General features: G+C 36.7%; 1 protein-coding gene across 6 annotated transcripts in view; it reads right to left on the bottom strand.

Moving 5' to 3' along the window:
- Osbpl8 (oxysterol binding protein like 8) overlaps positions 1 to 25,631 on the bottom strand; it is a 141,584-nt gene that overhangs the window by 33,415 nt on the left and 82,538 nt on the right. For 5 of the 6 annotated variants that reach the window (XM_060378039.1, XM_060378038.1, XM_060378042.1 and 2 more), the window contains 7 exons: positions 20,488 to 20,558; positions 13,884 to 13,961; positions 11,563 to 11,664; positions 9,194 to 9,397; positions 7,371 to 7,455; positions 5,591 to 5,762; positions 3,916 to 4,153 (listed from right to left, as the gene is read on the bottom strand). In XM_060378039.1, the coding sequence (XP_060234022.1) occupies positions 3,916 to 4,153; positions 5,591 to 5,762; positions 7,371 to 7,455; positions 9,194 to 9,397; positions 11,563 to 11,664; positions 13,884 to 13,961; positions 20,488 to 20,558 (950 nt within the window). The remainder of the gene's footprint in view (positions 1 to 3,915; positions 4,154 to 5,590; positions 5,763 to 7,370; positions 7,456 to 9,193; positions 9,398 to 11,562; positions 11,665 to 13,883; positions 13,962 to 20,487; positions 20,559 to 25,631) is intronic. The other variant, XM_060378040.1, reaches the window with a different exon arrangement.

The following is a 25,631-nucleotide window of genomic DNA, read 5'->3' as shown; positions in this document are numbered from 1 at the left end:
CCAAACTTGTGGCCTATAAGAAGAAATGCCTATAAGAAGAAATTCGAAACCTCTCATGCCAGCGACTTAATGGCTCACCTAAAAGCCCTAGAAAAAAAAGAAGCAGACACACCAAAGAGGAGTAGACCGCTGGAAATAATCAAACTCAGGGCTGAAATCAATCAATTAGAAACAAATAAAACAATTCAAAGAATCAATGAAACCAAGAGCTGGTTCTTTGAGAAAATCAACAAAATAGGCAAACCCTTAGCCAAGCTAACTAAAAGGCAGAGAGACACCATCCAAATCAACAAAATCAGAAATGAAAAGGGGGACATAACTACAGACACTGAGGAAATCCAAACAAAATTTGAAAATCTAAATGAAATGGACAATTTTCTTGATTGATTTGACTTACCAAAGCTGAATCAGGACCAGGTAAATCAATTAAATAGTCCTATATCCCCCAAGGAAATAGAAGCAGTCATCGAAAGTCTCCCATCCAAAAAAAGCCCAGGACCTGATGGTTTCAGTGCAGAATTCTACCAGACCTTCAAAGAAGAGCTAACACCAATTCTCTTCAAACTATTCCACAGAATAGAAACAGAAGGAACATTACCAAACTCATTCTATGAAGCCACAGTCACCTTGGTACCTAAACCTCACAAAGACCCAACAAAGAAAGAGAATTTCAGGCCAATCTCCCTTATGAACATTGATGCAAAAATACTCAACAAAATACTTGCAAACCGAATACAAGAACACATCTAAGATATCATCCACTATGACCAAGTAGGCTTCATCCCAGGTATGCAGGGGTGGTTCAATATACGGAAATCCATCAGTGTGATCCACCATATTAACAAACTGAAAGAAAAAAAAAAACCACATGATAATCTCCCTAGATGCTGAAAAAGTGTTTGACAAAATCCAACATCCATTCATGTTTAAAGTATTGGAGAGATCAGGAATACATGGCACTTACCTAAACATAGTAGCCCTCCTGTATACAAAAGACAAAAAGGCTGAGAAAGAAATTAGGGAAACAACACCCTTCACAATAGCCAAAATGTTATAAAGTACCTTGGAGTAACCCTAACCAAGCAAGTCAAAGACTTGTATGAAAAAAAAATTCAAGTCTCTGAAGAAAGAATAAGAAGAAGGTATCAGAAGATGGAAAGATCTCCCATGCTCATGGCTTGGCAGGATTAACATAGTAAAAATGGCCATCTTACCAAAAGCAATCTACAGATTCAATGCAATTCCCATCAAATTACCAACACAATTCTTTACAGACCTGGAAAGAAAAATTCTCAACTTCATATGGAATAACAAGAAACCCAGAATTGCTAAAATCATCCTCTACAATAAAAGATCTTCTGGAGGTATCTCCATCCCTGATCTTAAGCTGTACTATAGAGCAACAGTTACAAAAACTGCATGGTACTGGCATAGAAACAGAAAGGTGGATCAATGGAACTGAACAGAAGACCCAGAAATAAACCCACACACTTATGGACACCTGATCTTTGACAAAGTTGCCAAAACCATACAATGGAAAAAAGATAGCATCTTCAACAAATGGTGCTGGTCTACCTGGATATCTACATGTAGAAAAATGCAAATAGATCCATACTTATCACCCTGCACAAAACTGAAGTCCAAGTCGATCATAGACCTCAACATAAAACCAGACACATAGGGGGCTGGAGAGATGGCTCAGAGGTTAAGAGCACTGACTACTCTTCCGAAGGTCCTGAGTTCAATTCCCAGCAACCACATGGTGGCTCACAGCCATCTATATTGAGTTCTGGTGCATAATAAGATCTGGTGTATATATAATAAATAAATAAAATCTTTAAAAAAAAAAAAAAACCAGACACATTAAATTGGTTAGAAGAAAAAGTGGGGAATACCCTAGAACTCATTGGTACAGGAGACAACTTCCTGAACAGAACACCAACAGCACAGGCTCTAAGAGCAACAATCAATAAATGGGACCTCATGAAACTGAAAAGCTTCTGTAAAGCAAAGGACACCATCATAAAAACAAAACGACTGCCTACAGATTGGGAAAGAATCTTCACCAACCCTTTATCTGACAGAAGGCTAATATCCAGTATATATAATAAGAACTAAAGAAGCTGAAAAGCAGCAAACCAAGTAATCCAGTTAAAAAATGGGGAACAGAGCTAAACAGAGAACTCTGTGGAGGAATATCAAATGGCAGAAAAACACTTAAAGAAATGCTCAACGTCATTAGCCATTAAGGGGATGCAAATCAAAACGACCCTGAGATTTCACCTTACACCCATTAGAATGGCCAAGATGAAAAACTCAAGTGACAACACATGCTGGAGAGGTTGTGGAAAACGGGGAACCCTCCTCCACTGCTGGTGGGAATGTAAACTTGTACAACCACTCTGGAAAGCAATCTGGCGCTTTCTCAGACCACTAGGAATAGCGCTTCCTCAAGATCCAGCCATACCAATCCTAGGCATATATCCAAAAGATGCTCAAGTACACAATAAGGACATTTGCTCAACCATATTTGTAGCAGCTTTATTTGTAATAGCCAGAAGCTGGAAACAGGCCAGATGCCCCCCCCCAACTAAAGAATGGATGCAGAAATTATGGTACATCTACACGATGGAGTATTACTCTGCAATGAAAAATAAGGAAATCATGAAATTTGCAGGTAAATGGTGGGATCTGGACAGGATCATCCTGAGTGAGCTGTCCCAGAAGCAGAAAGACACACATGGTATACACCCACTCATATAGACATATAACATAGGATAAACCTAGTAAAATCTGTACATCTAAAGAAACTAATCAAGAGAGAAGGCCCTGACTAAATCAATCCCCATCCTGAAAGGCAAAGAGGATGGACATCAGAAGAAGAAGAAAACAGAAAACAACCTAGGAACCTGCCACAGAGGGCCTCTGAAAGGCTCTGCCCTGCAGACTATCAAAGCAAACACTGAGATTTATGGCCAACTGTTGGGCAGAGTGCATGGAATCTTATGTAAAAAGTGGGAAATAGTAAGAGCTCAAGAGGACAGGAACCCCACAATGAGAGCAACAGAACCAGAAAATTTGAACACAGGGGTCTTCCCAGAGACTCATACTCCAACCATGTACCAGGCATGGAGATAACCTAGAACCCCTGCACAGATGTAGCCCATGGCAGTTTAGTGTCCAAGTGGGTTACATAGTAATGGGAAGAGAGACTGCCTCTGACATATCTGATTGGCCTGCTCTTTGATCACCTCCCCCTGAAGGGGAGCAGCCTTACCAGGCCACAGAAGATGACAATGCAGCCACTCCTGATGTGATATGATAGACTAAGATGAGAAGGAAGGAGAGGAGGACCTCCCCTATCAGTGGACTTGGGGAGGGGCATGCGTGAAGAGGGGGGAGTGAGGGCGGGACTGGGAGGGGAGGAAGGAGGGGCTTATGGGGGGATACAAAGTGAATAAAGTGTAATTAATAAAAAATAAAAATAAAAAAAGAAATTTGCACACTTCTTGCTTTATTTCTCCAAGTGCTTAGATTACAGCACTGTGTCACCATCTTCAGTTTTGTAGTTTATTGCTTTATATACATTTATTTGTATACATTGGTAATACAAGCAAGTTTTAAATTTATGCTTATTTGCAATTTACTTTACACCTAGCAATGACATCAAGCAATATCCTATTCCAAAAACAAACTTGAAAATGTAAACTTTAAGATTAGCAGACCACATTGGTAATTTGGGTATGTTTTGGTTGCTGGTAAATGCAAATAAGTTTCTCAATACATCTTTGAAGGGACACGGGACATATAAATATTCATTGGGAAAAATAATAAGCCAAGCAAATAACATCTGTAATTCTGTGTGTGAGTTTCCTAGAGTTAGTGAGCTAGAGTCTAGCAATGAAGGGTACTTACTTCTCCCAGCTCCTCATGGCTCTGTTCCATGTAGGTGGTCTCCTTTAAAGGCTCAACTGGCTCAGGTTCGATGTAAGAGTCATCTTGCCGTTCTGATGTATCTGTATCACTCTCCTCACTTTTCCCCATCACCTCATTATCAGATTCATCATGCTCTTGATCATTCTCTTTGTCAGATTTATCAGAATACATATCTTGGTCCTTAAAGTGTTGTCTCTCAATTTCACTATCATTCAGCCTTAGTGGAATAATTATATGCAAGAAGAAAGGAGGCTAAGAATACAAATCCATAAACTGGAGTGACACTTACTGCACATTCACTATGTGCTCTGCACAGTTCTAAAAGTGTTTACTTAACTTATTTAATGTTCCACATTATCCTGTTAGGCAACATACTCCTCTCCTTTTACAGATCAATGAACAAAGGCACAACAATTAAACAGATGCCTGAGATAGTGAAAGATGACAAAGTAAGTACTTGCCTCTGTACTCTGGGGGCTAAAATATTCTCACAACAAAATTTAAACTACTGCTTGCTACAGCTGCCTACCTTCTCTTTTACAAACACCGTTATTGGAAGAAGGATCACCACCATTATCTAGTCTGAAGGAAAACACTAAGTCAAGGTCATCAGGTTCTCAATGAATTATGACTTTCTACTGTAAGGAGCTCCAAAGTCACTAAAAAAATAACTGCTGAGAATAAGATGGAAAACATGCTTTGAGCTATATTTAACATTTATCCAATAGGCTTAATTTTAAGGGGAAAAATTCCAGGGAGCAACGGAAATGACAATTAAAGAAATAAGCCTGTAGTGCCAAAGTTAAGCTTTACATGATAAAAGGGAGGGAAGGGTAGAGTTTTTCTACAAAACAGCAAAAAGAGGCCAGACCCTGAAAAAAAACAATCTGTACACTGCATCACAATTTTGCCAGAGAAATATTGGGTTAATATTAGCTACAGTGAATGCTTCCAGAGGTAAAACTACAAACCAGAGAATGTTACCACTCCAAATGCTTCCATAGGACCAGGAGAGGCTCAGTGGTTCAGAGAATTGGTTGCTCTTCCAGCAGACCCAGCTTCAATTCCCAGCATCAACATCATCAACTTCTGTCCCAGGGGACCTGACAGCCTCTTTTGGCCTCTGAAAGCACTTGGGAATGTGGAGCATAGACATACAAACAGGCAAAACACCCATACACGTGAAAAAAAAAAAAAAAACATAAAAATGCTTTCCAAATGGCAGACAAAATCCAGTGCCATCACAAAACATACTAAGAAAAGAACAATGGAAGGAAAGATGTATCTCTTTGTTATGAGGCAGGAAAGCTTCATGTGGTACATATTATTCAAACTGATCTTGAATGGGATTATGATAGAATGAGACAGTAAGAAGTAGAAATTACTCTTAGTGGAAGGTACATCAACCACAAAAACAAAATAAATACTCAGCTCACTTGTATCTGGAAAAAAAGAGTAATGTACAATGGCTAGAATAAAGAAAACAAATCCCTATACCTGATTTATATCAAATAAACTAAGTTTAAGGGCCTTAAGCCATGTGATAATAAGACAACATTTCAATATGACATACATTACTGAGGTAGCAGAAATGACCATCAAGTTAATGAGCGGGACCGTCTCCTGTAGCAAAGCAGCAGCAGCAGCTACTTACTGGAAGTTGTCACCGCTGTGGAGATTGTTAGCACGCAGCAGACCATACAGAGTCACATGTGTGTTATCCGACGAAATGCTCAGATCATGCTCCTTCCCTTCCCTGATCATTGTACGTTTGAGAAGACTAGAACACTTCAAAGCCAACTCCAAGGCATCCATCCAGCACCTTCCTACAAGAACACAGATTTACAAGCAAGAAAACTAGTGAAACCAATATTCACTTAATTTACCCCTCTTACCTTTAAACACACTACTTCTTTGACAAAGAAGCACTGGAAACTGATTTACATGTAAAAGTTTGACAGGATTTTAATGCAATCTTTTGTTTTTTATAAATGCTTTTTAACAATAAGTACTTAAAAAATCACAATAAATAGACAGCATGTATTATGCAAGCAAATACCATCAACAATAAACACTTTATCTCCCAAACTTTAAAACATTAACATACACTTTTAAAGTATCAAACAAGGTACATAAAACACACTGAAGAGAGTATGTTTCTACTATAAGCTAACTGAAATAATGTTTTATTGTTGACAAGTGTGTCCCCAAGTTTAGCATCCATTCTGCTTACACGTATGAGAATATTTTGTTAGTTTGCACTATTTAATCACAGGCCTTGCTGTGGTGACATTCCATACACACTCTCTATAGATGGAGATCATATTCTCCCCAGTCCTCTTAATGATTCCTCCTTTCCCTTCCTTTACCCAACATTTGCTTCTCTCTCACAGTCTCTGTTGTTTTGTTTAGATTTCACATATAAAAGGAAACATGCAATACTTGTCCTTCTGAGCCATGTTCATTTTGCTTAACACAAGAATTTTAAACCAAGGAAATAGCTACAGAATGCTATCACTAGCTGCCATGACTGTCAACATTAATAACTTTCTTTTATAATTTAGAACTGTTATTAGTGAAATTATGAAATATGTTCACATATCTAAGTACTGTTAAAATTCATACATACTTGTTTCAAGATCTGGCAGAAAATTAAACCATATAAAACACTTTCATACTGATATCTGTTTAAGCAGTAATTCTCTAGTATTATAAGAGTCAGCACTGGAAGGTTCTAAGATGCCCTGCATTAAGCTGATCTATACTATAAAGTGTTATACTAAAGAACAAATCCATTATCATCAATTACAAAGCTTTTAGGTTATGTTGCATATGTGGAGTGTATGTGTATGATTAAGTTGTTTGTGTTTTGCTTTTGTATGTAAAATAAAACCAAACTAATGTTATGTTATGTGTTCCAAATATTAACTTAAAGTATGACAGCTTATACTTGAATCTCTTTGTTTTAAAGATTTACTTATTTATTTTATGTTCTGCCTGGATGTTTGCCTGCCCTCCAGAAAAAGGCACCAGATCTCATTATAGAAGGTTATGAGCCATCATGTGGTTACTGGGGAACTGAACTCGGGACTTCTGGAAGAGCATCCACTCCTCTTAACCTCTGAGCCATCTCTCCAGCCCCTAATATCTCTTTTAAAATGATATTTAATGAAACACTATTAAGTCCCGAAAGCATTAACGTGTCAGTGGAGAGTGAGAGAAAACCTAAGCTGCTAACACTTCCCAGTTACACATTCCTTCCTACCAGAGTTCTTACCTGCAAAGCTATTAATGTATTTAGTGTTCTACATAGTTTATGATTACAGGATTTTGATTCAACTATCCTATGAACACATGATTTCCTCCAATGTTAACACAAAGTAATACGTTAAATAACCCCTTAAACGAGAGCCAATTCATCAAAAAGTGTTTACCATCTGACTCTGAAGTAGCACGGATAATCAAGTAACTGCTGGGTAAAGGCTGAGTAATGGATCCAACCGCTTCGCCCTTTGGACCCTTAATAGAAAATAGGTGTAAGTACTGTGTTAGACCAACAATACAGTAGCCATTATTATTCGTATCAGATACAGGTTCTATTAGGCACAAATTATAATTTACAAGCAAACAAGCTTTAATTACATCCTTCTTAAGAATGCCAATGTTTAGTTTTAAAGTCTTCTTTCCCAACAAATATACCTCCTTATTAAGAAATTGACAAATTTATCACTTAAATGTTATCTGTATATATTGTTCATATTTTAAAAAATATAATATTTAACATACTGATACAATTTTAACAGAATTTCTATCTTATAGGTTAGATTTTACTACAGGAGAAATACTGTATTTCTAGAAGTTTGGGAAAAGTCACTGGAAATACAGTTATAATCCACTAGATAAAAGGAAATGAATTTTGACTGTGTCTAGGGAAAAACAAACACTTTATAATCAATTACTATTTGTTTTAAATACCGAGCTAAAAAACTTTCACTTTTTCCAAATCAATAAATTAAAATTGCTTCATAACTGTGGTTATTTGAAAACACACACACACACACACACACCAATAAGTAATTAGTATCACGAAGGCTCAATTCAGGTGCAAGGCAACCCCTAGAATGAGGGTACACAAGGGCCTAGAATCGGACTACCTAGATTTTATTCTTGACACTTACTAGGAAAACCTCTAAAGTGAGTGCTTTAGGATTCAATCTTTATCTGCATAAGGAGAAATCTGCATCCTTCTTATAAATATAAGATTGAAACAAAGTATTCCATTCAAAATACCTCATCTATGAGTTAAGCTCTTTGTTCTGTCCATACATGGTACTCATATATTAGAAAATTTAAAATTTGCCACATGATATAATTTTAATGTTAACAAGAATGTTTATCCTATAGGTATCACTAGGTGAGAAATACTATGCTTCTAGAAGTCTAAATTAGAAGGACATTTAGTTATAATTCACTAATAAGTAAATGAGTTCTAAAACAAATAATTCATTGATCCTAAATTCCTCAATGAATCTAGACTACTCTGATAAAAAGCCCGAATCTTTTCCTAGGTACATCAGTATTGCTTGGTATATAGTTAGTCCTTTACTCAAGGTGATAATCATCCTAGAAACTAAAGCAATAATCTCACTGTTGGTGATTTGGTTCATGTAAACTACAGTGTCTACGGTTCGTAGAATTCCTTAATCATTAATAAGAGAAAACATTTCTGTTTTCCTGTTTATTTCTGCTTTTACAGCACATAGGGATCATAGTAACACTTTTAGTTATAAAAACATTAGTGCTCTATTTTTAGAGAAAACTGTCTCTCCTAAGAGCAAGCAGGATAGCTTTTGCTCCTAGACATCCCTCCACACATCCCCATCACTACAGGGAAGGCCACAAAAGTGCCAGTCTCTGCTTTAGGCAACCACTCTGATAAAGAACAAAGAATCAGTCAACATTACATAAAGTCACAAGGAAGAATGATGAACCACAATTCATAAAAAATGTAATCTTCAATGACAAAAGAGAAAATAGGATGCAATATAAATGTTTTCAAGAAAATTCATTTATGTCTTAAAAACAAAAGAAAGGCTGTTTTGGTACACATTTGAATATAGAGACAGAAGGATAAATACAGCTATGGAAGACAGAGACAATATTGTGAGTCCTGGCCAAGGACAGTAGCATTTGATTGATTTACCTTACTTCTCCTCACTGTTACCTTTACCTTTTACAACAAAATGGGCTCACATACCTTCACTGCCCAAATAGACTGCTCCAATGGATGGAAAAGCTTGAAACAAAAACCATCCTTTTTTGATGGACGTTCAATGATCTCACAAGCATTCAGAAGGACTGTTCCAACCCATTGACCATTTTTTTGTGTTTTATAGATCAGAAGCACCCCAGGTTTCAGCACACACCACAGCTTGGTCCAGCTCTTTAGAGTGCCACGAATCTACAGAAAGATAAGTTTATTTTAAAGACTGGTATCTATTTCCCTTTCGAGGCTACAGAATAATAAATTGAATAATGACTACTGAAATGTTTTAATCTAAAGTTATAATGCATATACATTTATACTGAATAGGTCTTTAGTTAAAAGGCTACTTCATCGCATGCACTGCAGAGTCGACATGGTTCCTGATTCTAAGAAACTTGGGTTTTTGTGAAATAGTAGGCCAAAACTGCAAATCAATTAAGTAGAATCCCTAACCACCTTGATCACTGTAAGTGATCAAGTACCTCCATAGTACTGAAATTATTCTCTCTGTAACAGTTGTTACAACTGTAGTTTTTGTGAATAAATTATTACTTTTTTCTAACTTTGCTTTTTTGAATGCTTTTGGCATACCCAAGATTTTTCCTAACTACTTAGTAAATGGTAGGAAAAAGAAGGAACCTCTATCTAGTCCCTAGATAACTGCCCTCCTTAGATAACTGTCTCAAAGGTGTGCTGTGTAAGTAAACAGGAGGAAGCCTTCAAGTGTAAGCATATCACTTACTTCTCATCTTAGGCTCTCATGCTGCCAATACCTTTTATCAGTTTTTTTCTATCACTTTCTATGCCTGTACTCTATTAAAAGTTATTGCTAGGCAATTCACTGGATTCACAATGCTGAAGAAGATCCCAGGATGGTATTCAGGTTAAAGTAGGAGCTTTCTTCACATTATTAATTACATGTACAGGAATTGTGAATGTACATGAATATAGGATAAATGAATATAGAAATCTTTAAGGAGCAGAGTGGGCAGAACCATAGTAATCTAAGATATAGAAAATTAGAAAGGGAGACTTTGAAGCCAGAAATAAAAAGAGAAAAACAGTCAAAAAAGGTGTTTGTGTACAACTCTCTATATAAACGAGATGGTAAGTCAAGAAAATCAAAGGAAAGATAGTTATGCTCACTTAATAGTCTTTTATTTATTTATTTATTTATTTATTTATTTATAGATTTATTTTCTGTGTATGGATGTTCTATCTTCATGTACACCTGCAGACCAGAAGAGGGCACCAAATCACATTAGAGAAGGTTGTGAGCCACCATGTGGTTGATGGGAATTGAACTCAGGACCTCTGGAAGAGCAGACAGTGCTCTTAAACACTGAGTCATCTCTCCAGCTCCTGACATAATATTCTTGATTTTGGAGATATAACAAGAAAAGATGGTCAACTGGCAGAAATGAAGGTAAGGTTTAAAAGGTTAGCCAGAGTCAGTTGTGGGGGTGTACACCTATGTAATTCCAGTATTTGAGATGCTGCGGGCAGAGGATTGCAATGTTCTAAGGCCAGCCAGGGACTACATACCTTGTTTCAAAATAACAGAGTGGGTGGGAGAGGGGAGGTGCAATCCATCCATCCTGAGGATGTCTGGGGACTAGTAGAGAATAACTTTGACTTTGGAAAAGACAAGTAGGGACCAGAGTTAATATGTTCTTAAGAAGAGATACAAGGCATTGGAGGCATATAACTGTTAAGCTTTGTAATGCATATATAATCTCAGTTAAATTTAATGGTGATTTTGTTTTATCATTTAAGGAAAAATGTAGACACTAACAGGCTGGAGTTTATTTTCAGCACAAAACTGAAGGAAATCTTTGCAGTATTTGGACTGTGTGCAACCATGACAAACACACTGTAATGTGTGTGTGTGTTTTTGTTTTGTTTTGTTTTTACTGTCTCTATGAATCGTTCTGTAGCAGTTTTGCTAACTCAAATTTACTTTCAAGGTTAGGAGTAAAATTTCTACAGCTATCCCTCAGTAAGTATAGAAAAGAAGACAAGAGGTCTTGGGTGAGGAAGAGGAAACAGAATAGCGACGTGTACTTGTGCACATTGCACAGTGCCTTTCAGATGCAACTTTTATATCAACTTGTTCTCATTTTGTCTTGATACAAATTCCAACCTGCAATAACACCAAGTGATAAGTGGAATAATGAGTATTTTATACTGGGTTATACTAGACAACATGGTATCAAAATGGACAGAACTGCTGTTCACGTGAGGCTACTGGAGTCCTTTCTCCTTGTGTTTGCATCCTGAAAATCCATCTTTTGTTTTGTCTCATACTTCCTGGTCCCCATGAGTAAACATTCCGCAAGAGTTCAAACCCAAGCCCTGACCTTTAGCCAGTCAGCCATGACAATGACAGAGGGGTCAGTGATGGTACTCAGCAACTCTTTGGTGGCTCTCTTCTTCTCCTCACGGTAATTTTTCTTTTGGACCTAATGAATAGAAACAAAACATTCAGTAGAAGAAACGATTTCTTCCAATTCCAACATTTTAAGGTAAAAAAACCAGACCTGAGATTTCGACAACCCAGGTTAGAATCCGGTTTCTACGATCACTGCTCCAAGTCCTCTGTATCCTTTCCAATCCCTCCTGACCTTTCAGATGCACACAATGTATAGAAATGCATGGTTTCGTCTATAAGCCCTGTTCCATAGGATCTGACACCCTCACACAGACATACATACAGCTAAAACACCAAGGTACATTAAAGTAAATAATTTTTTTTTTAAAGTGTAAATAAATGGAGATCTGAGAGTCAAATTTTGAGAACTTACTTATTTTGTCAGTGTTATTTTCTAAAACTAGAAAGTAATTTCCTGTTTAGAAACTAAGAAAAATATTTGTGATCAATCTAAATAATGTATCAAATTATTACATGTTCAGGGTGTACCACTAAAGAAATGTTGCTTGTTATAAATTATTTTGAGTTTTGTGGACAATTATAAAGATTTCACTGCTTTTTAGAAATTTTCATAAAAACCACGCTCAAAATAATAATTTCACAAAGTTTAAATTATAAATAAATAATGTATTTTCCAAAAAAAAAAGAAAGAAAAGAAATTCATAGCTTCTGTGTTTTTAACACATGAGGTCTCCCATTTGATTTTTTTTTTAGAGTTTTTATATCTACTTTATTCTTTTACCTGAGCCACAGGATCCCTGCCCTAAATAAAACATTGACGGTGTTAGCACTGAATTGGAATTGTTACTATTCTAAACTCTTTTCTATAATATTACTTCATTTAACCGCCATAATAAGCTTTTCAAGTAGAATGATTATTAGCCTCGTTTTACATTCAAGAACACCGAGGCGGAGAAAGTAATGCAGCCCAAATCACACAGCTAGCAAGGTGTGAAGTAAGGTTCCAAACAGAGGTTTTCTGGCTCCCCAGGCTGTGCTCTAAAGCACCAGGCTATTTTCCGAGTACATACTCTGGCTGGTAGACATCTTCTTAACTACCAGCTTTTGTTTATGACAAACAATGCTGCCATTGCTCCCAGATGGAAGGCGTGCCCTTTTTCTTACTAGCATCTAAGACAGAAATAATTAAGAAACTATGAGATCAATTTGTTCAAAATACTAAACATTTTACTTTCATATATGAATTATTTCTTTGAAATAACCCAAGAAAGCAAAAGTGAACTTATAGTTTTATTGTTCTTTGTTATTTGGATGGGTAAAGAATAATATCCTGTTAGTGTCTACATTTTTCCTTAAATGATAAAACAAAATCACCATTAAATTTAACTGAGATTATATATGCATTACAAAGCTTAACAGTTATATGCCTCCAATGCCTTAGACTTATTGTCATTTTCTTTGCGGGGGGGGGGAGTATTTACTTTTATTTTGCATATGTCTGTGCATCGCATGCACAGAAGTTTCATGGAAGCAAGAGAGGCCATCAGATCTGGAATTGGAGTTACAGAGGGTTGCTAGCTGCCGTGTGAATACTGGCTACTGAACTCAGGTCCTTTGGAGGAGCAGCCAGTGCTGACCTCATGATACCATAAAAATATGAACAGTTTGCATGTGTGCTTGCCTTCTCATCTCTCTGGAGTTTTCCCCCTTCCTTCAGGAGGATACATATAAATTTTTCATATTATCCCATTTTCAAAAGCATAAGCAAGATATAAGTGGGAGGATTATAGACTTTGCTATGAGACAGTGTCTCCTAGTAACAGAAGCAATAGCTGTAAAATCCCACCAACATGACCGCCCAAATGAGAGCTGAACTAGGACAACACCAACGGGCATGCCAAAGTAGACAGTGAAAACCCCTACAAGTTTCGACCCCACACTAAGAACTATAGGCAACTGAGGAAATCTGAGACCAGGAGAAGCGACTTCCTCAGGGAAGAAAACACCAGTTCAGCGCAATGGCCAGCCTTGAAAACATACATGCAAGTAACATTATATGGAATGAATAAGTTATATTTAGAAATACACACACGCACACACACGCACACGCACACACACACACACACACACACACACAATTACATACACATGCAATAACAATTAACAAAAGAAGCCATGAATTTTAAAGAGAGTAGGGAGGGGTACATGGGAGGGCTTAAATGGAGGGAAAGGGAAGGGAGAAATGAAACTATAATATAAAAAAAAGCTTAAATAACTATAGAAACTAACCTTAAGAGACTCTTTCTTAGTGAGCTTACTTGAAGTTGAACTGTCCTTTTCTGAGCCATTATAAAGTTTAGATTCAGACTGGGATGAAAATGAAATAAAGAGAAGATAATTAAAACATACACTTATTTTACATACCACATAAAACATTATCTTCCTTACACTCTTCGAAGACCATCTTCTGCTGTGATTTAAGCAAACACAGATTTTCATTGCAAAGTTCTCCACACATGGTATTTGTTTTCACATGCACGCATGCACACTCAAACAATAATCTGCAATGTGAAGTTAATATTTCTAAATTTTATACAGTATTTCTTAGAACATTTCTAAGAAAATATATAACTGTCCAGTTATTCTTAGTATAAAAATTGCCAAAGCAGTGTTAAAATGGCTGTTGAAAAAAAATGCTAAACTAAAGAGGAAACCATGTAAGTTTCATCAAATTGACACATATACTACCTCAACACCTCCAATCTCCAAAACCTAAGAGGAGGCCACTTTAATTGTGCAATTCAACACAATACTCCCAGGATCTATTTCTTCCCACCTTTCCAGTGTGTTTAAATTGAGATTAATGACAAAATTTGTAGGTTTTGAGTTTATAGTTAACAGTTATTTAGTCTTCATAAAACCTTAAAAATTGAACAGCACATGTTTCTATATTTATTTTATGTAATCAAAAAGAGGGGTTCATAGAAACTCAGTCACAATCATCAACACAGCAGCAACCGAAACCCAGCTCTCTCAATGCAATACCCACAGTCTTTCAGTAGTGTACGAGAGTGTACATTTGAGAGCCACCTCTATAAATCTTAGGACAATATAAATATACTTCCTCAGTGTCCCACAATTTTTCATTTTTAGCATTGTCAGATATAGGAAAGCATAATAACATTCTTAGTAATACTGCAGGGATCAAGAGTTACATGGGACTTGGTCCAAATGGTGGCTTCCAAATATTAAACAACCAGACCAATATAATATCACTAGATAAAACCAAGGATTAAAACATTTGAATACAAACTCCTTTGCTCAATTTTAGCACCCATGGTGACAGCAACATATTTATTCACTGATGATAGATAACCAGTGTACCAGCTAAAGAAAAGGAATAAGCTAAACATTTTTAAGCCAACTAATGGAAGGAAAATGTCATTTAAGCTTATTCATCTTGTTTCTGCTAAAAAATACCCTTGGTGGTTGGTATAAAATACCTTTACATAAATGAGGTACAAATGAGGTTATGATGATGGTAGTACTTGACAAAGACTTTTCAATGCAGAAAACAGAGATTAACATGGTTAAACTTTTAATTTGCTGACCTAACTTGGATTGAATACCACTATTACTTGTCATAATGATGCCATACACTGTGATACTGAAACAAGTGTACATAATTCCCCCAGCTATGTACATTTATCTGTGGACATAGGCACCAAAAGATGAGGCAGCCACTGTCAGAGGAATACAATGCCTTAAAACTGTCAAAGAGCTCTTCTTACAAATAGGAAGAGTGCACTTTAGATAATGGTATCTAATGAAGAACACTCATATTGTTAGCTTGGATGTTGATGAAAGTAATGCTGCTAACTATTTACAAAGTACTATGTTAAGCAATGTGTATGCACCACTTCAACTTATGCTTAAAGAAACCATGAGATATCAGCAGTATCCCCCTTTACTAATAAGGAAACCATACCTACAGATTAAATATCTTTCCCCAAATCATATAGACACCAAATAGATAAATGGCCTATCTAATTCTGAGCCTCATGTTTTTAAAAATCTCATTATATAAGAGCTTTTTAAAAGCTCTTCATACAATTGAGCAATCAGAATCAAATGTAAAAGTTTTCTTTATAAATAAGAGAAAATGTGTTCCCAACAACTCCATGACAAGATTTGGTTTACTTATTATAAGATTCCACTGTCACATGTGTTAGTATTTATATAAAAATGCCATGCACACAACCAATCTTAAATCCAATGAGGTTTATTGGATGGAAAGAGAGAGAAGGAGAGAGTGCCACATGATAGGGAAATGGAAAGGGGCACCCCCACAGAGAAAGGGGAAAGCAGGAGAGCAAGAGAGCAACAAAGTGGCAAGTTGGTCCTTTTATGGAACAATTGAGCCACACTTGCCAGGAGAGACCACCTGGCTGGTGACACATAATGACATCATGGGTTGCTAGGCAACCCAGAATTAGGCTGCCTGAATATTAACAATATGAATAAGCAGGCCAGAAGCATGCCATGTGAAACTGGTAAGTCAGGACACAGATAACTTTAGTAGGCTCTGACAATACTGCGTGGTCTATCTGTGACAAAATACTGAGTCAGTACTCAAGTTTTATTACTCAAACACCACTGCCTCAGTTTTCTGAACAAACACTTTTTTTTTTTTAAGCTTTGGTATTGGGGTTGAACCTATTACCCCTTGAATGGTTACAAGGCTCTATCATTAAGCTATACCTTTTACCCACTTTTTCCTTATTAAATTTTGGGAAAGGGTTTTACTAAGCTGCCTAGGCTGGCCTTGAACTCTTACAATACTTTCACCTCAGTCTGCTAAATTGCTGGAATTTCAGATATGTCCCTCCAGGCCTGACTCAGAATTGACATACCTTTAACTGGTCAAAAAACAAAAACTGTCTTTGTTTCTTTGTTGAAGATATTTCACTACAGTAGGCTTCTCTTCCTTGTAACCATGACTGGTCATCATCCTAATAATGACCACAGAGTTTTTATCCATAGGGTTTCTTGAATCTGTTAAATGCCTTTAAAATGCTTAGCATGCTCCACCTCTCAACACACTTAACTATTATGGTCTTACAGGCAATGTGCCTTTAAGAAGTCTTTTATCTCTTAGGTCTTAATGTCCTTGTCAGTAAAATATCCTAATTTGCTGCTGACTCACAGGGATGCTTTGGAGTTAAATGAGGTAATACACATAAAATGTTTAATACTTGGTATATGTGCTGATTCAGAGCATATGCTCAAATATTCTGGTATATGCTCAAATATTCTAAATTGCAAATATAGTCAAAATCTGGCTTTCAGAATAAGGCATTACATGTCAAAATTCTTTTGAATTCCTTCATTTAAAAAAAAACAAGAATAATAAATTACTGTGATTACAAAGATTCTTTGGGTTGGAAAGGAACTTTAAACATTCAAGTAAGCATATTGTTTTGTTTTGTTTTTTTAAACAAGTAGTAGTAACTTTTAAACTTACAGGCATGTACATAGGTGTCAGAGGACCAAATTAAAGAATCTATGTTAAGAAACAGCCCTTTTAGCAACAAGAGTCCATTTATCTTACTATATAGATTACTCATACTCCACATTTCTGTCATGGAGATAAGATGATTAAAATTTTATTTTATAAATGCTGTTTAGGAGATGGGGAGACATCTTGCTCTTTGAGAGCACTAGCTGCTCTTCCAGAGAACCACAGTTCCAGTCCCACCACCCACTTGCTGGCTCACAACGCTCTGTGACTCCAGTTCCATGGGATCCAGTGCCCTCTTGTGGCTTCTTTGGGCACCTGTGGTGCACAGATACACATGCAGGCGAAACACCTATGCACGTAACAGTAAAATAAATTTTAAAATTTAAGTTTGTTCTCTCAAATACTTAAGAATAAAAATGAATAGGTAATAATTTAAAACATTTAGGAACAAACTAGTTACTATAGACCTCTTGAAAAATAGCAGAGTGAGTATAATATCACTAATACCAAACAGTTACCATGTTAAAGAGTTATTCACTATAGTTTTTGTTTGTTCAGGACAGGGTCACATGTGGTCCAGACTGCCCTTCAATTCACTACATTCGAGTTGTGTGACATGGGAGCCACTAGCCATATGAGTTACTGAGCACCTGAGATGTACCTAGTATAATGGAGACTTGAACTACCTATTTAATTTTAAATATCTACACGCCAAGTGCTCTCTTCTACAAAATCAGAGCTGTAATGAGGCATATGTGTTTTAAGTCATTAGTGTATGTCAGAGTCTGCAGAGGTCAGTCTCCTAGTCCCTTCCCTTTCTCTACCCACTACATAAAGATGCGGACAGACAGCTGTGGCATGCAGGGCTCTGTGTTTATGTTTACTAAAGCTCCTGAGCAGGAGCACTGTTACACCAGATAGAACCAGAATTGTTGGATGAGTGCTTAAAAACAAACTTTAAAAAATAAGTCTACTGTTTTTCTAGCTATGTTGGTTAGGATACATTATTTTAAAAGTTACAGAGTATATACAATGATCAGCAGAGCTCAGCATGCACTGTTCTAAAAATACAGCATCTCAGCATACTACTTAAGATGGAGGAAGCCATGACAAAAGTGCAGAAGGAAGAAGCCAATTTCTGACTGTACCTTATCTTTCTTCCCTGGAACAGGCCACAAAAGAATATCTAACTTGTCCCGGAAGCAAATGCTCTCCTATTCTTGGAGGAAAGGATCCAATGACACGGACACCAAGAAGCATCTCAACAAACAAGACTGAGTTCTGCTGTTCATTACCCCCTCTCTATACTGGTTAGACACAACTAGACAACTCGACACAAACTAGAGTCATCTGGGAAGAAGGACTCTCAACTGAAGATTGGCATGTGGGCATTTTCTTAATTAATGACTGATGTGGGAGGGCCCAGCCCCCTGTGGGCATTGCTATACCTGGGCTGGTGGTCCTGGGTTATGTAAGAAAGTAAAACCAAGCAAGCCAGGAAGCAGCATAATTTTACGATCTCTTTTTCCGTTCTTGCCTCCAGGTTCCTGATTGAGTTCCTGCCCTGACTTCCCTCAATGATGGACTGTGATACAGAAGAGTCAGCTCTCCTCCTGAGAGCTGGTTTGGTCAGTATTTATCACAGTAATAGAAAACAAACTAGAACATCCTCTTAATTTTTTAATGGAGCTTGGAACTGAGCCTAAAGCACTGCATTCTAGACAAGAAGTGTAACACTGGGCTAGAACTCCAGCCCTTTCATTATCCTTCCTGCCCAATCAAACTTGTACTCTTCATCAAACCAAAACATAAAAATATACAAGTTTGCCTATTTGTTTCTTTGGTGGAAGGTTTGTCATCATTTCTGAAGGCTCCAACATTATCTGACACAGCAAATAAATTTGTACATTTTTGTCTTGTTAATATACCTTTTATTATAGGGGGTTCAGCTATGAACCCTGAAATAAACTAAAAAAGAAATACATTTTTCCACCTATATGACCAAACATTTTCTCATGTATGTTACATAAATAAAATGTATCAGGGTTGGAAGATTTGGCAAAATACTTGCTTGGGCAGCATGAGGTCCTGCATTAGAGCCCCATGCAAAAAGTGGTGGTTGGGGGCAGGTGTTTGGTCATGTGTGCTTGTAATTCTAATGCTGAAAAGTGAGGAAGCAGATGCTCTGGAACTCACTGTAGTTAGTCTCACCTACTTGGTGAATTCCAGGCCAATGAGAGACCTTGAGCAGGAGAGAAAGGATGAATAGTGCCTAAGGAAAAACAATCATGATTGTCCTTTGGCCTCCACATGCCCAGTGTACACATGTACCTGCACACATATGTCCAATAAATAAAACGTGCTATTATTAAGCTTTCATCCTGAGCATATATCTCTAAGTTAAAAATATTTTCAAAGTTAACTGAATAGTATGGGCAAAACAGGCAACCAAAGGAATATGTAACCCTCTCCACTATTCCTAAGAAGAGGAGCAAAAACCTAAGGTAGGATGAACAAAGCCTACTGCTACAAACAGCAGAGTTCACTGGTTTTCTTTCAACCACTGAAGTTGATTCCAAAAACTTTATAAAAGTTCTTATTGTTGCTACCAAATCTTAACAGGAAAAAAAAAAAGTCTGCTTTGGAAGGAAAAAAGAAGTCAAAGTCAAATCCCTTGAAAAAAATTGAAAACTCATTCAACTTTTATCAGCCTGTAGAGGGCTACCACATTATTATAGCTGTACTTTAAAAATACTAATTTAGAGCCGGGCACATGCCTGTGATCCCCACACTCTATGAGACAGAGACAGCCAGATCTCTGTGAGTTCGAGGCCAGCATGGTCTACAAATTGAGTTCAGAACACCTAAGGCTAAGGCTACACAGAGAAACCCTGTCTCAAAAAAAAAAAAAAAAAAAAACCAAGACCAAAAACAAAACTACTTTAGAATAACCACGTCCTATTTTAATTACATAAAATAGGATAGTACTACAAAGATCTTTGTTCATTTTCTATTAAATGTATTTTGACTGTCACATAAATACATTTAAAATACTTAAAAATGTTTTGCTAGAAGCATGAAGACATCTTTGAATGGAATTCTCAAGTTTCAGTTTGAGAAGTTCTGTTGTAACTTACATACCACAGCCAGTATTACTCTCAAGAGAGCAGTGGTTACCAGTCAGTACGAACCAAGTTCGCAACAGCACCTCCATCAGTCTGAGGATACCTTTAAACTTTTCAGATCGCCTACATGATATAAACATGGCAATATAACAGTTCCTGTGAAAATTAACAGGACTTCAGTTTGGTACCCTCATTTTAAATGTCAGCAAAATGTCCTATCACATAGTGAGAACAACAATATGCCTACCTTGCTCTTTGACATTGAAAGTGAAGAATCATCTTTATTTTGAGAAATATCTTCTTTTCCTCTTTCAAAACCTTTGGGGGAAAATATCAATATTCAATTATTACAACTTTGGAATATTAATGTTTAACATTAATGCTAAAGAACAAACATGAGCCATTCAATTGAGATATGCTTGGTGTTGATCCATGCTCATGAGGCTCAAACTACTATGCACTCACTTAATTTCTTTTAAAATTAAGTCAGAGCCAAACTAGATTCTGTAGGTTTTTGTTTTAAAGGAGTAGGGACTTGGAGAGGTGGCTCAAGTATTGAGCACTTGCCATTCTTCCAAAGGGCCTAAGTTCAGTTCCCAGAACCTACATCAGGCAGCTCACAACTGCGTTAACTCTAGCTCTGAGGAATCTGTCACTGCCTTCTGGCCTCTGTACCTACATACACACAGCATCTATCAACAGTCACCTGTACACATTAATAAAGAAAATTTAAAAGAACAAAGTTGGGAAGGGGGTAGGTGGAGGAATAAGGGGTGGATCTGGAAAGAGTTAGGGGGAAGGAGTGGAGGGCAAGAGTGCTCAGATGACAGAACTATATGTGTGCATTGTGAAATTCTCAAAGAACAAAAGTGTTTGTTTTTTTAATTAACGCAGACAGAAGCAATCAAGAGTTCCTATGAGGCCACCAATGTCAAGCTGAAAATTATTTTCTGTGCTACTGAATACTTTACATGAAATCATCCTCTCAGAGCTTTTATCCTAGCACGATTATTTCTTTTGAGACAGGCCCTGGTGTAACTAAGGTTGGCCTTAAACTCGCTATAGAGCCAAGAAAGACATTCTGACTCCCCTTACCTTGACTTTCCGAGTGCTGGGCTTACACAGGCTTGTACCACTTCACCCAGTTTATGCAGTGACAGGGAAAACAATCATAACCACCCATATACATGCTGCAAATGTTCTCAACTAATCAAGATACACCCACAGAGCGCTAGTGAGCTGATTGCTGAACTAAGAGAACCATACTAACTTTTCTCCCTTATTGTCAACTGGAAAGATATTTCAGAAGGTGATGAACAATGGGAAAATAAATCTTCAGTAAGAATAAATCAAAGAGAAGAGAGAAGGTACAGGAGAGGACATGGGGAGTGGGAGGGGAAACGGGAGAAAGAAGGGAGAAGAAAAAGAAAGGAGAAAAGGATGAGAAGAAAAGCAGGGAAAATATGCAAGAGAACTCATTCACTAACTGAATCAATCAATCAATCAATCAATCAATCAATCAGTCTGGATGTGGGGCGTGTGCCTGCAGTACCAGCTATTTGGGAGGCTGAGGCAGGAAGAATAGTTGAATCTAGGAGCTTGAAACAAGTTTGGATAATATGGTAAGATGTCATCCTAAAAAGTGAAATAAAGCGGTGGACAGTTGGCTCAGTATTTAAGAGCACTTGTTTTTGCACAGGACCCAGGTTCAATTCCCGGCACCAATAAGATGGTTTGCAACCATCTGTAACCCAGGCATGGAGGTGATACACATACACACATGAAGGCAAAACACTCACACACATAAAATCATAATAACTAAATCTTTTTTAAAAGTGAAGTAAATATCTAATAATGTATTTATTATAAGAATTAGATGAGCAGGTATATCAACAGTTGGCATAGAAAGTTGGATAAAGTATATACTGAGCTGAGGTATAATGTATATATTTAGCTAAATAGTCTAAAACCATGAGTTTAACATTCATGAGCAGGGCTGGAAAGATTATGGTGATGAGCACTTATTCTTATTGAAAGTCTGGGTTCAGTTCCCTGAACCCACATGGTGGTTCTAATCATGTATAATTTGAATTCCAGGAGATTTAACTGCCTTTTCTGATCTTTGGAAATACCAGGCACACAAAGTAAACATATATACACAAAGGCAAAAGGTAGACATAAAAATAAATAAATCTAAAAATAGTAAAATTTTAAATGCATGAACACAATGGCACAAACATTCATGTACCTCGTATTCAAATGATAACTACAGGAGTCCCACTAGAGAATTGACAGTACTAAATTTATGAGGCAGGTATAAATGGTACATATCTTAATGAAGTACATTTTACTTATAAGAGCAGGTAATACTAGCTCCTCCCTATATTTGCTATAACACAAAGATGTATCAACAACAGAACCAATGCCTAAAGCATTTCAAAATGACTTTTAGCATATCAATGATAACATAATTTATTCCGTTTGAAGTTTATAAATTAAAAAATCTATCTTATTAATTCTGATAATTTTACTAAATTAAATCTGTAGTATAAAAATACTTCTGTAGAAAAAGTAAAGATTACTTAGTTTGAATATGGGGAAGAAGAGATTTTTCATAAATGTAACATGGATTTTCAGACAAACACTTAGAGGAATTTGGAACTTAAATATAAAGTAAATCAGAAGTTACATAATTAAGCTTGAAATTTAAAAAATGTATTCAAAGCAATAAGCATACCAATGTAGAATTCTTGATACTAATGACTAACATAACGTCAAAGAACTCTAAATATACACATGGAAGAGCACATTTTCTAACAGTACATTTTGTAATAGAAAAAAATTCTGGTTTTACTCTCACACAAGGAGACTTCGGTTTCTCCAATGTTGTTCTAGTCACAGCTCACTCTGTATCAACCTAAGTTAAGAAAAATGTCCAGCTAACTGTGTCTATATCCACATATTATTTGAGAAATGGAACTGTAATGAAAAGAAAGCTGTAAACTAAACTTTGTGTGTGTGTGAATAAATTCCTGTGAGTCCAGAAGTTGGCATTACTGTCTTTTCAATCACTCTCCACCTTATTTTTGAGATGAGGTCTCTCTCTCTGAACCTTGTCCATCTGGCTAGTTGGCCAGAAGACCTCATCAAACCTCCTGTTCCTACCTTCTCAGCACTGGATTATAAGCATGTTCTGCTGTAGTTAGTTTTTACATGGGAACTGGGGGGCCTGAATTCAAGTCCTCAGAGAGTACCTTAACAACTGAGCCATGTGCCCAGCCCTTTTTCCACTTTTAAAAAGTGGAAACGATATACAACATTCCAAATGTTAGAAAACAATATTCAGCTGGGTGTGGTGGTGTGTGCCTTTAATCCTAGTATTTGGAGAGGCAGAGGCAGGTGGATCACTGTGATTTCAAGTGCAACCTGGTCTATAAAAATGAGTCCAGGATAGCCAAGGCTACCCAGAAAAAACCTGTCTCAAAAAAAAAGAAAGAAAGAAAGAAAGAAAGAAAGAAAGAAAGAAAGAAAGAAAGAAAGAAAGAAAGAAAAGGAAAAGAAAAAAGACAGAAAATGATATTCATGAATGTAGATTATATATTACTTGTCAAATCAATGAATTCCATTTTAACAGTCTCATACTTTGAACTTGCAAATCATATAATTAGCTTCATATCATATGGCATGATTAAGTTTGAATTATTCATAGCTTTATCTATAAACGGGTGAAGTTAAATGCTTTCTAAAATATGCAAATATGATCACATTCCTTGAATTTCAACTAAAATTTTAAAAAGGTGGATAACCAACATAAAACACACAGAACACATAAAAAAAAAACAACCCTCCAAAAGTCCTAAAATTAAAAAGTTTCCAAATCACACATTGGGTTTCCAAGGGAAATTCCAAGGCAGTGATGCAAAAAAAAAAAAAAAAGATGTTGGTAGTATTTATACTAGGTCTTCTCATGAGACTGAATATATCTCAATTTCTAAAAATACAGAACAACCTATCTTTCTTTTTTTTTCTTTTAATCTGCCATAAAAGTTCACATTTCAGGACCTTTTCTTTAGAACTTACACCATGGAAATATATTTATTAGGACCTTTGGGACTTTGTCACAATCTTTAGTAGTGGTCAGGTATGGTGGCGCACACCCTTAATCTCAGCATTTGGGAAACAGAAGGTGGTGGAGCTCTCCGAGTTTGAAGACAACAGGGCGTACATAGCAAGTACCTGGAAAGCCAAGAAGCCCTAGCGAGAGTCTGTCTGCACACACAGTTCTCTAGCAGAAGCAGCAGCCATTGTCTCAAGAGGAAGCAAGTACTCACATATAGAAGGCTAATACTACAATAACTGCTTATGAGGAAGGCGGTAGATAAATCCAGAGAATGAGCGTTGGAATCCAAGCACTGGTACGATCATTCATTAGCTGTAGACCTTGGACAAGCAATTTAACCCAGTGGTTCCATTTTGCTACAAGCGAGAATGGTGAAGGGTCTGAACATACTGCCATAGAACCTCTAAAAACAAAACGTACTGGCGCTTTTCCAAAATGTTCTCATCAAAGCTAATACAGAAAACCTTTTCTAATTACAGTTCAACCAAAACCAAATTACTCACATGTAACTTGGCATATGAAACACCTATCATATCTTTTGGTTCTAGTGTTTCCATATTTGAAGTAGGCATAGGCTCACAAGTCTTCTCCTGGATAGAACTCTCCCATCATATAATTGTACACCCATTTCAAGTTATGCTTAGCTTCTAGTGACTTTAATTTCTCACCTAAATAAATTTTATATGAGACAATTTCTTATTAGTACAAGGAGTTTACATCTATAAAACAGAATGGCGGTTCTGAGTAAATCAGCTTCTAAAGAATGTGAATGTTAGTGTCACCGACAATGCATATTCCAGGAGCAAAATTGGCTTCTTAATCATTACTGTTTAGATATAACACAGAAAGGTTTATGTTGCATTAGTCTTTTAAAAATTGCTTATATTTCTACAAATGCAGGTGTAACAGCCAGCTACTAAGTTAATAAACCATGAACACTTACTATGCTGAAAAACAAGAACTAAAAAATTGTATAGAAAGATTGCCTAGAGGGCCAGGAAGATGGATAAGCAGGTAACAGCGCTTGCAATCACACTGTGCATGGCAACCTGTGTACAATGTCCAGGACCTCCTGCATGGTGGAAAAAATCAAATCATGGACGTTGTTCTCTAACCTCCACACAAGCCCATAGCATGCTCCTACCACCACACACACACACACCAAAAAAAAAAAAATGTAATTTTTAAATTGTTATATGTGTGTAGGTATTTTGTCTGCATGTATTATGTGTACCATGTGCAAGTCTGGTACTCATGGAGGCCAGAAGAGG

The sequence above is a fragment of the Meriones unguiculatus genome, chromosome 2, assembly GCF_030254825.1.
Source record: "Meriones unguiculatus strain TT.TT164.6M chromosome 2, Bangor_MerUng_6.1, whole genome shotgun sequence".
NCBI lineage: Eukaryota > Metazoa > Chordata > Mammalia > Rodentia > Muridae > Meriones > Meriones unguiculatus.
This window is presented reverse-complemented; position numbering and strand designations above follow the sequence as displayed.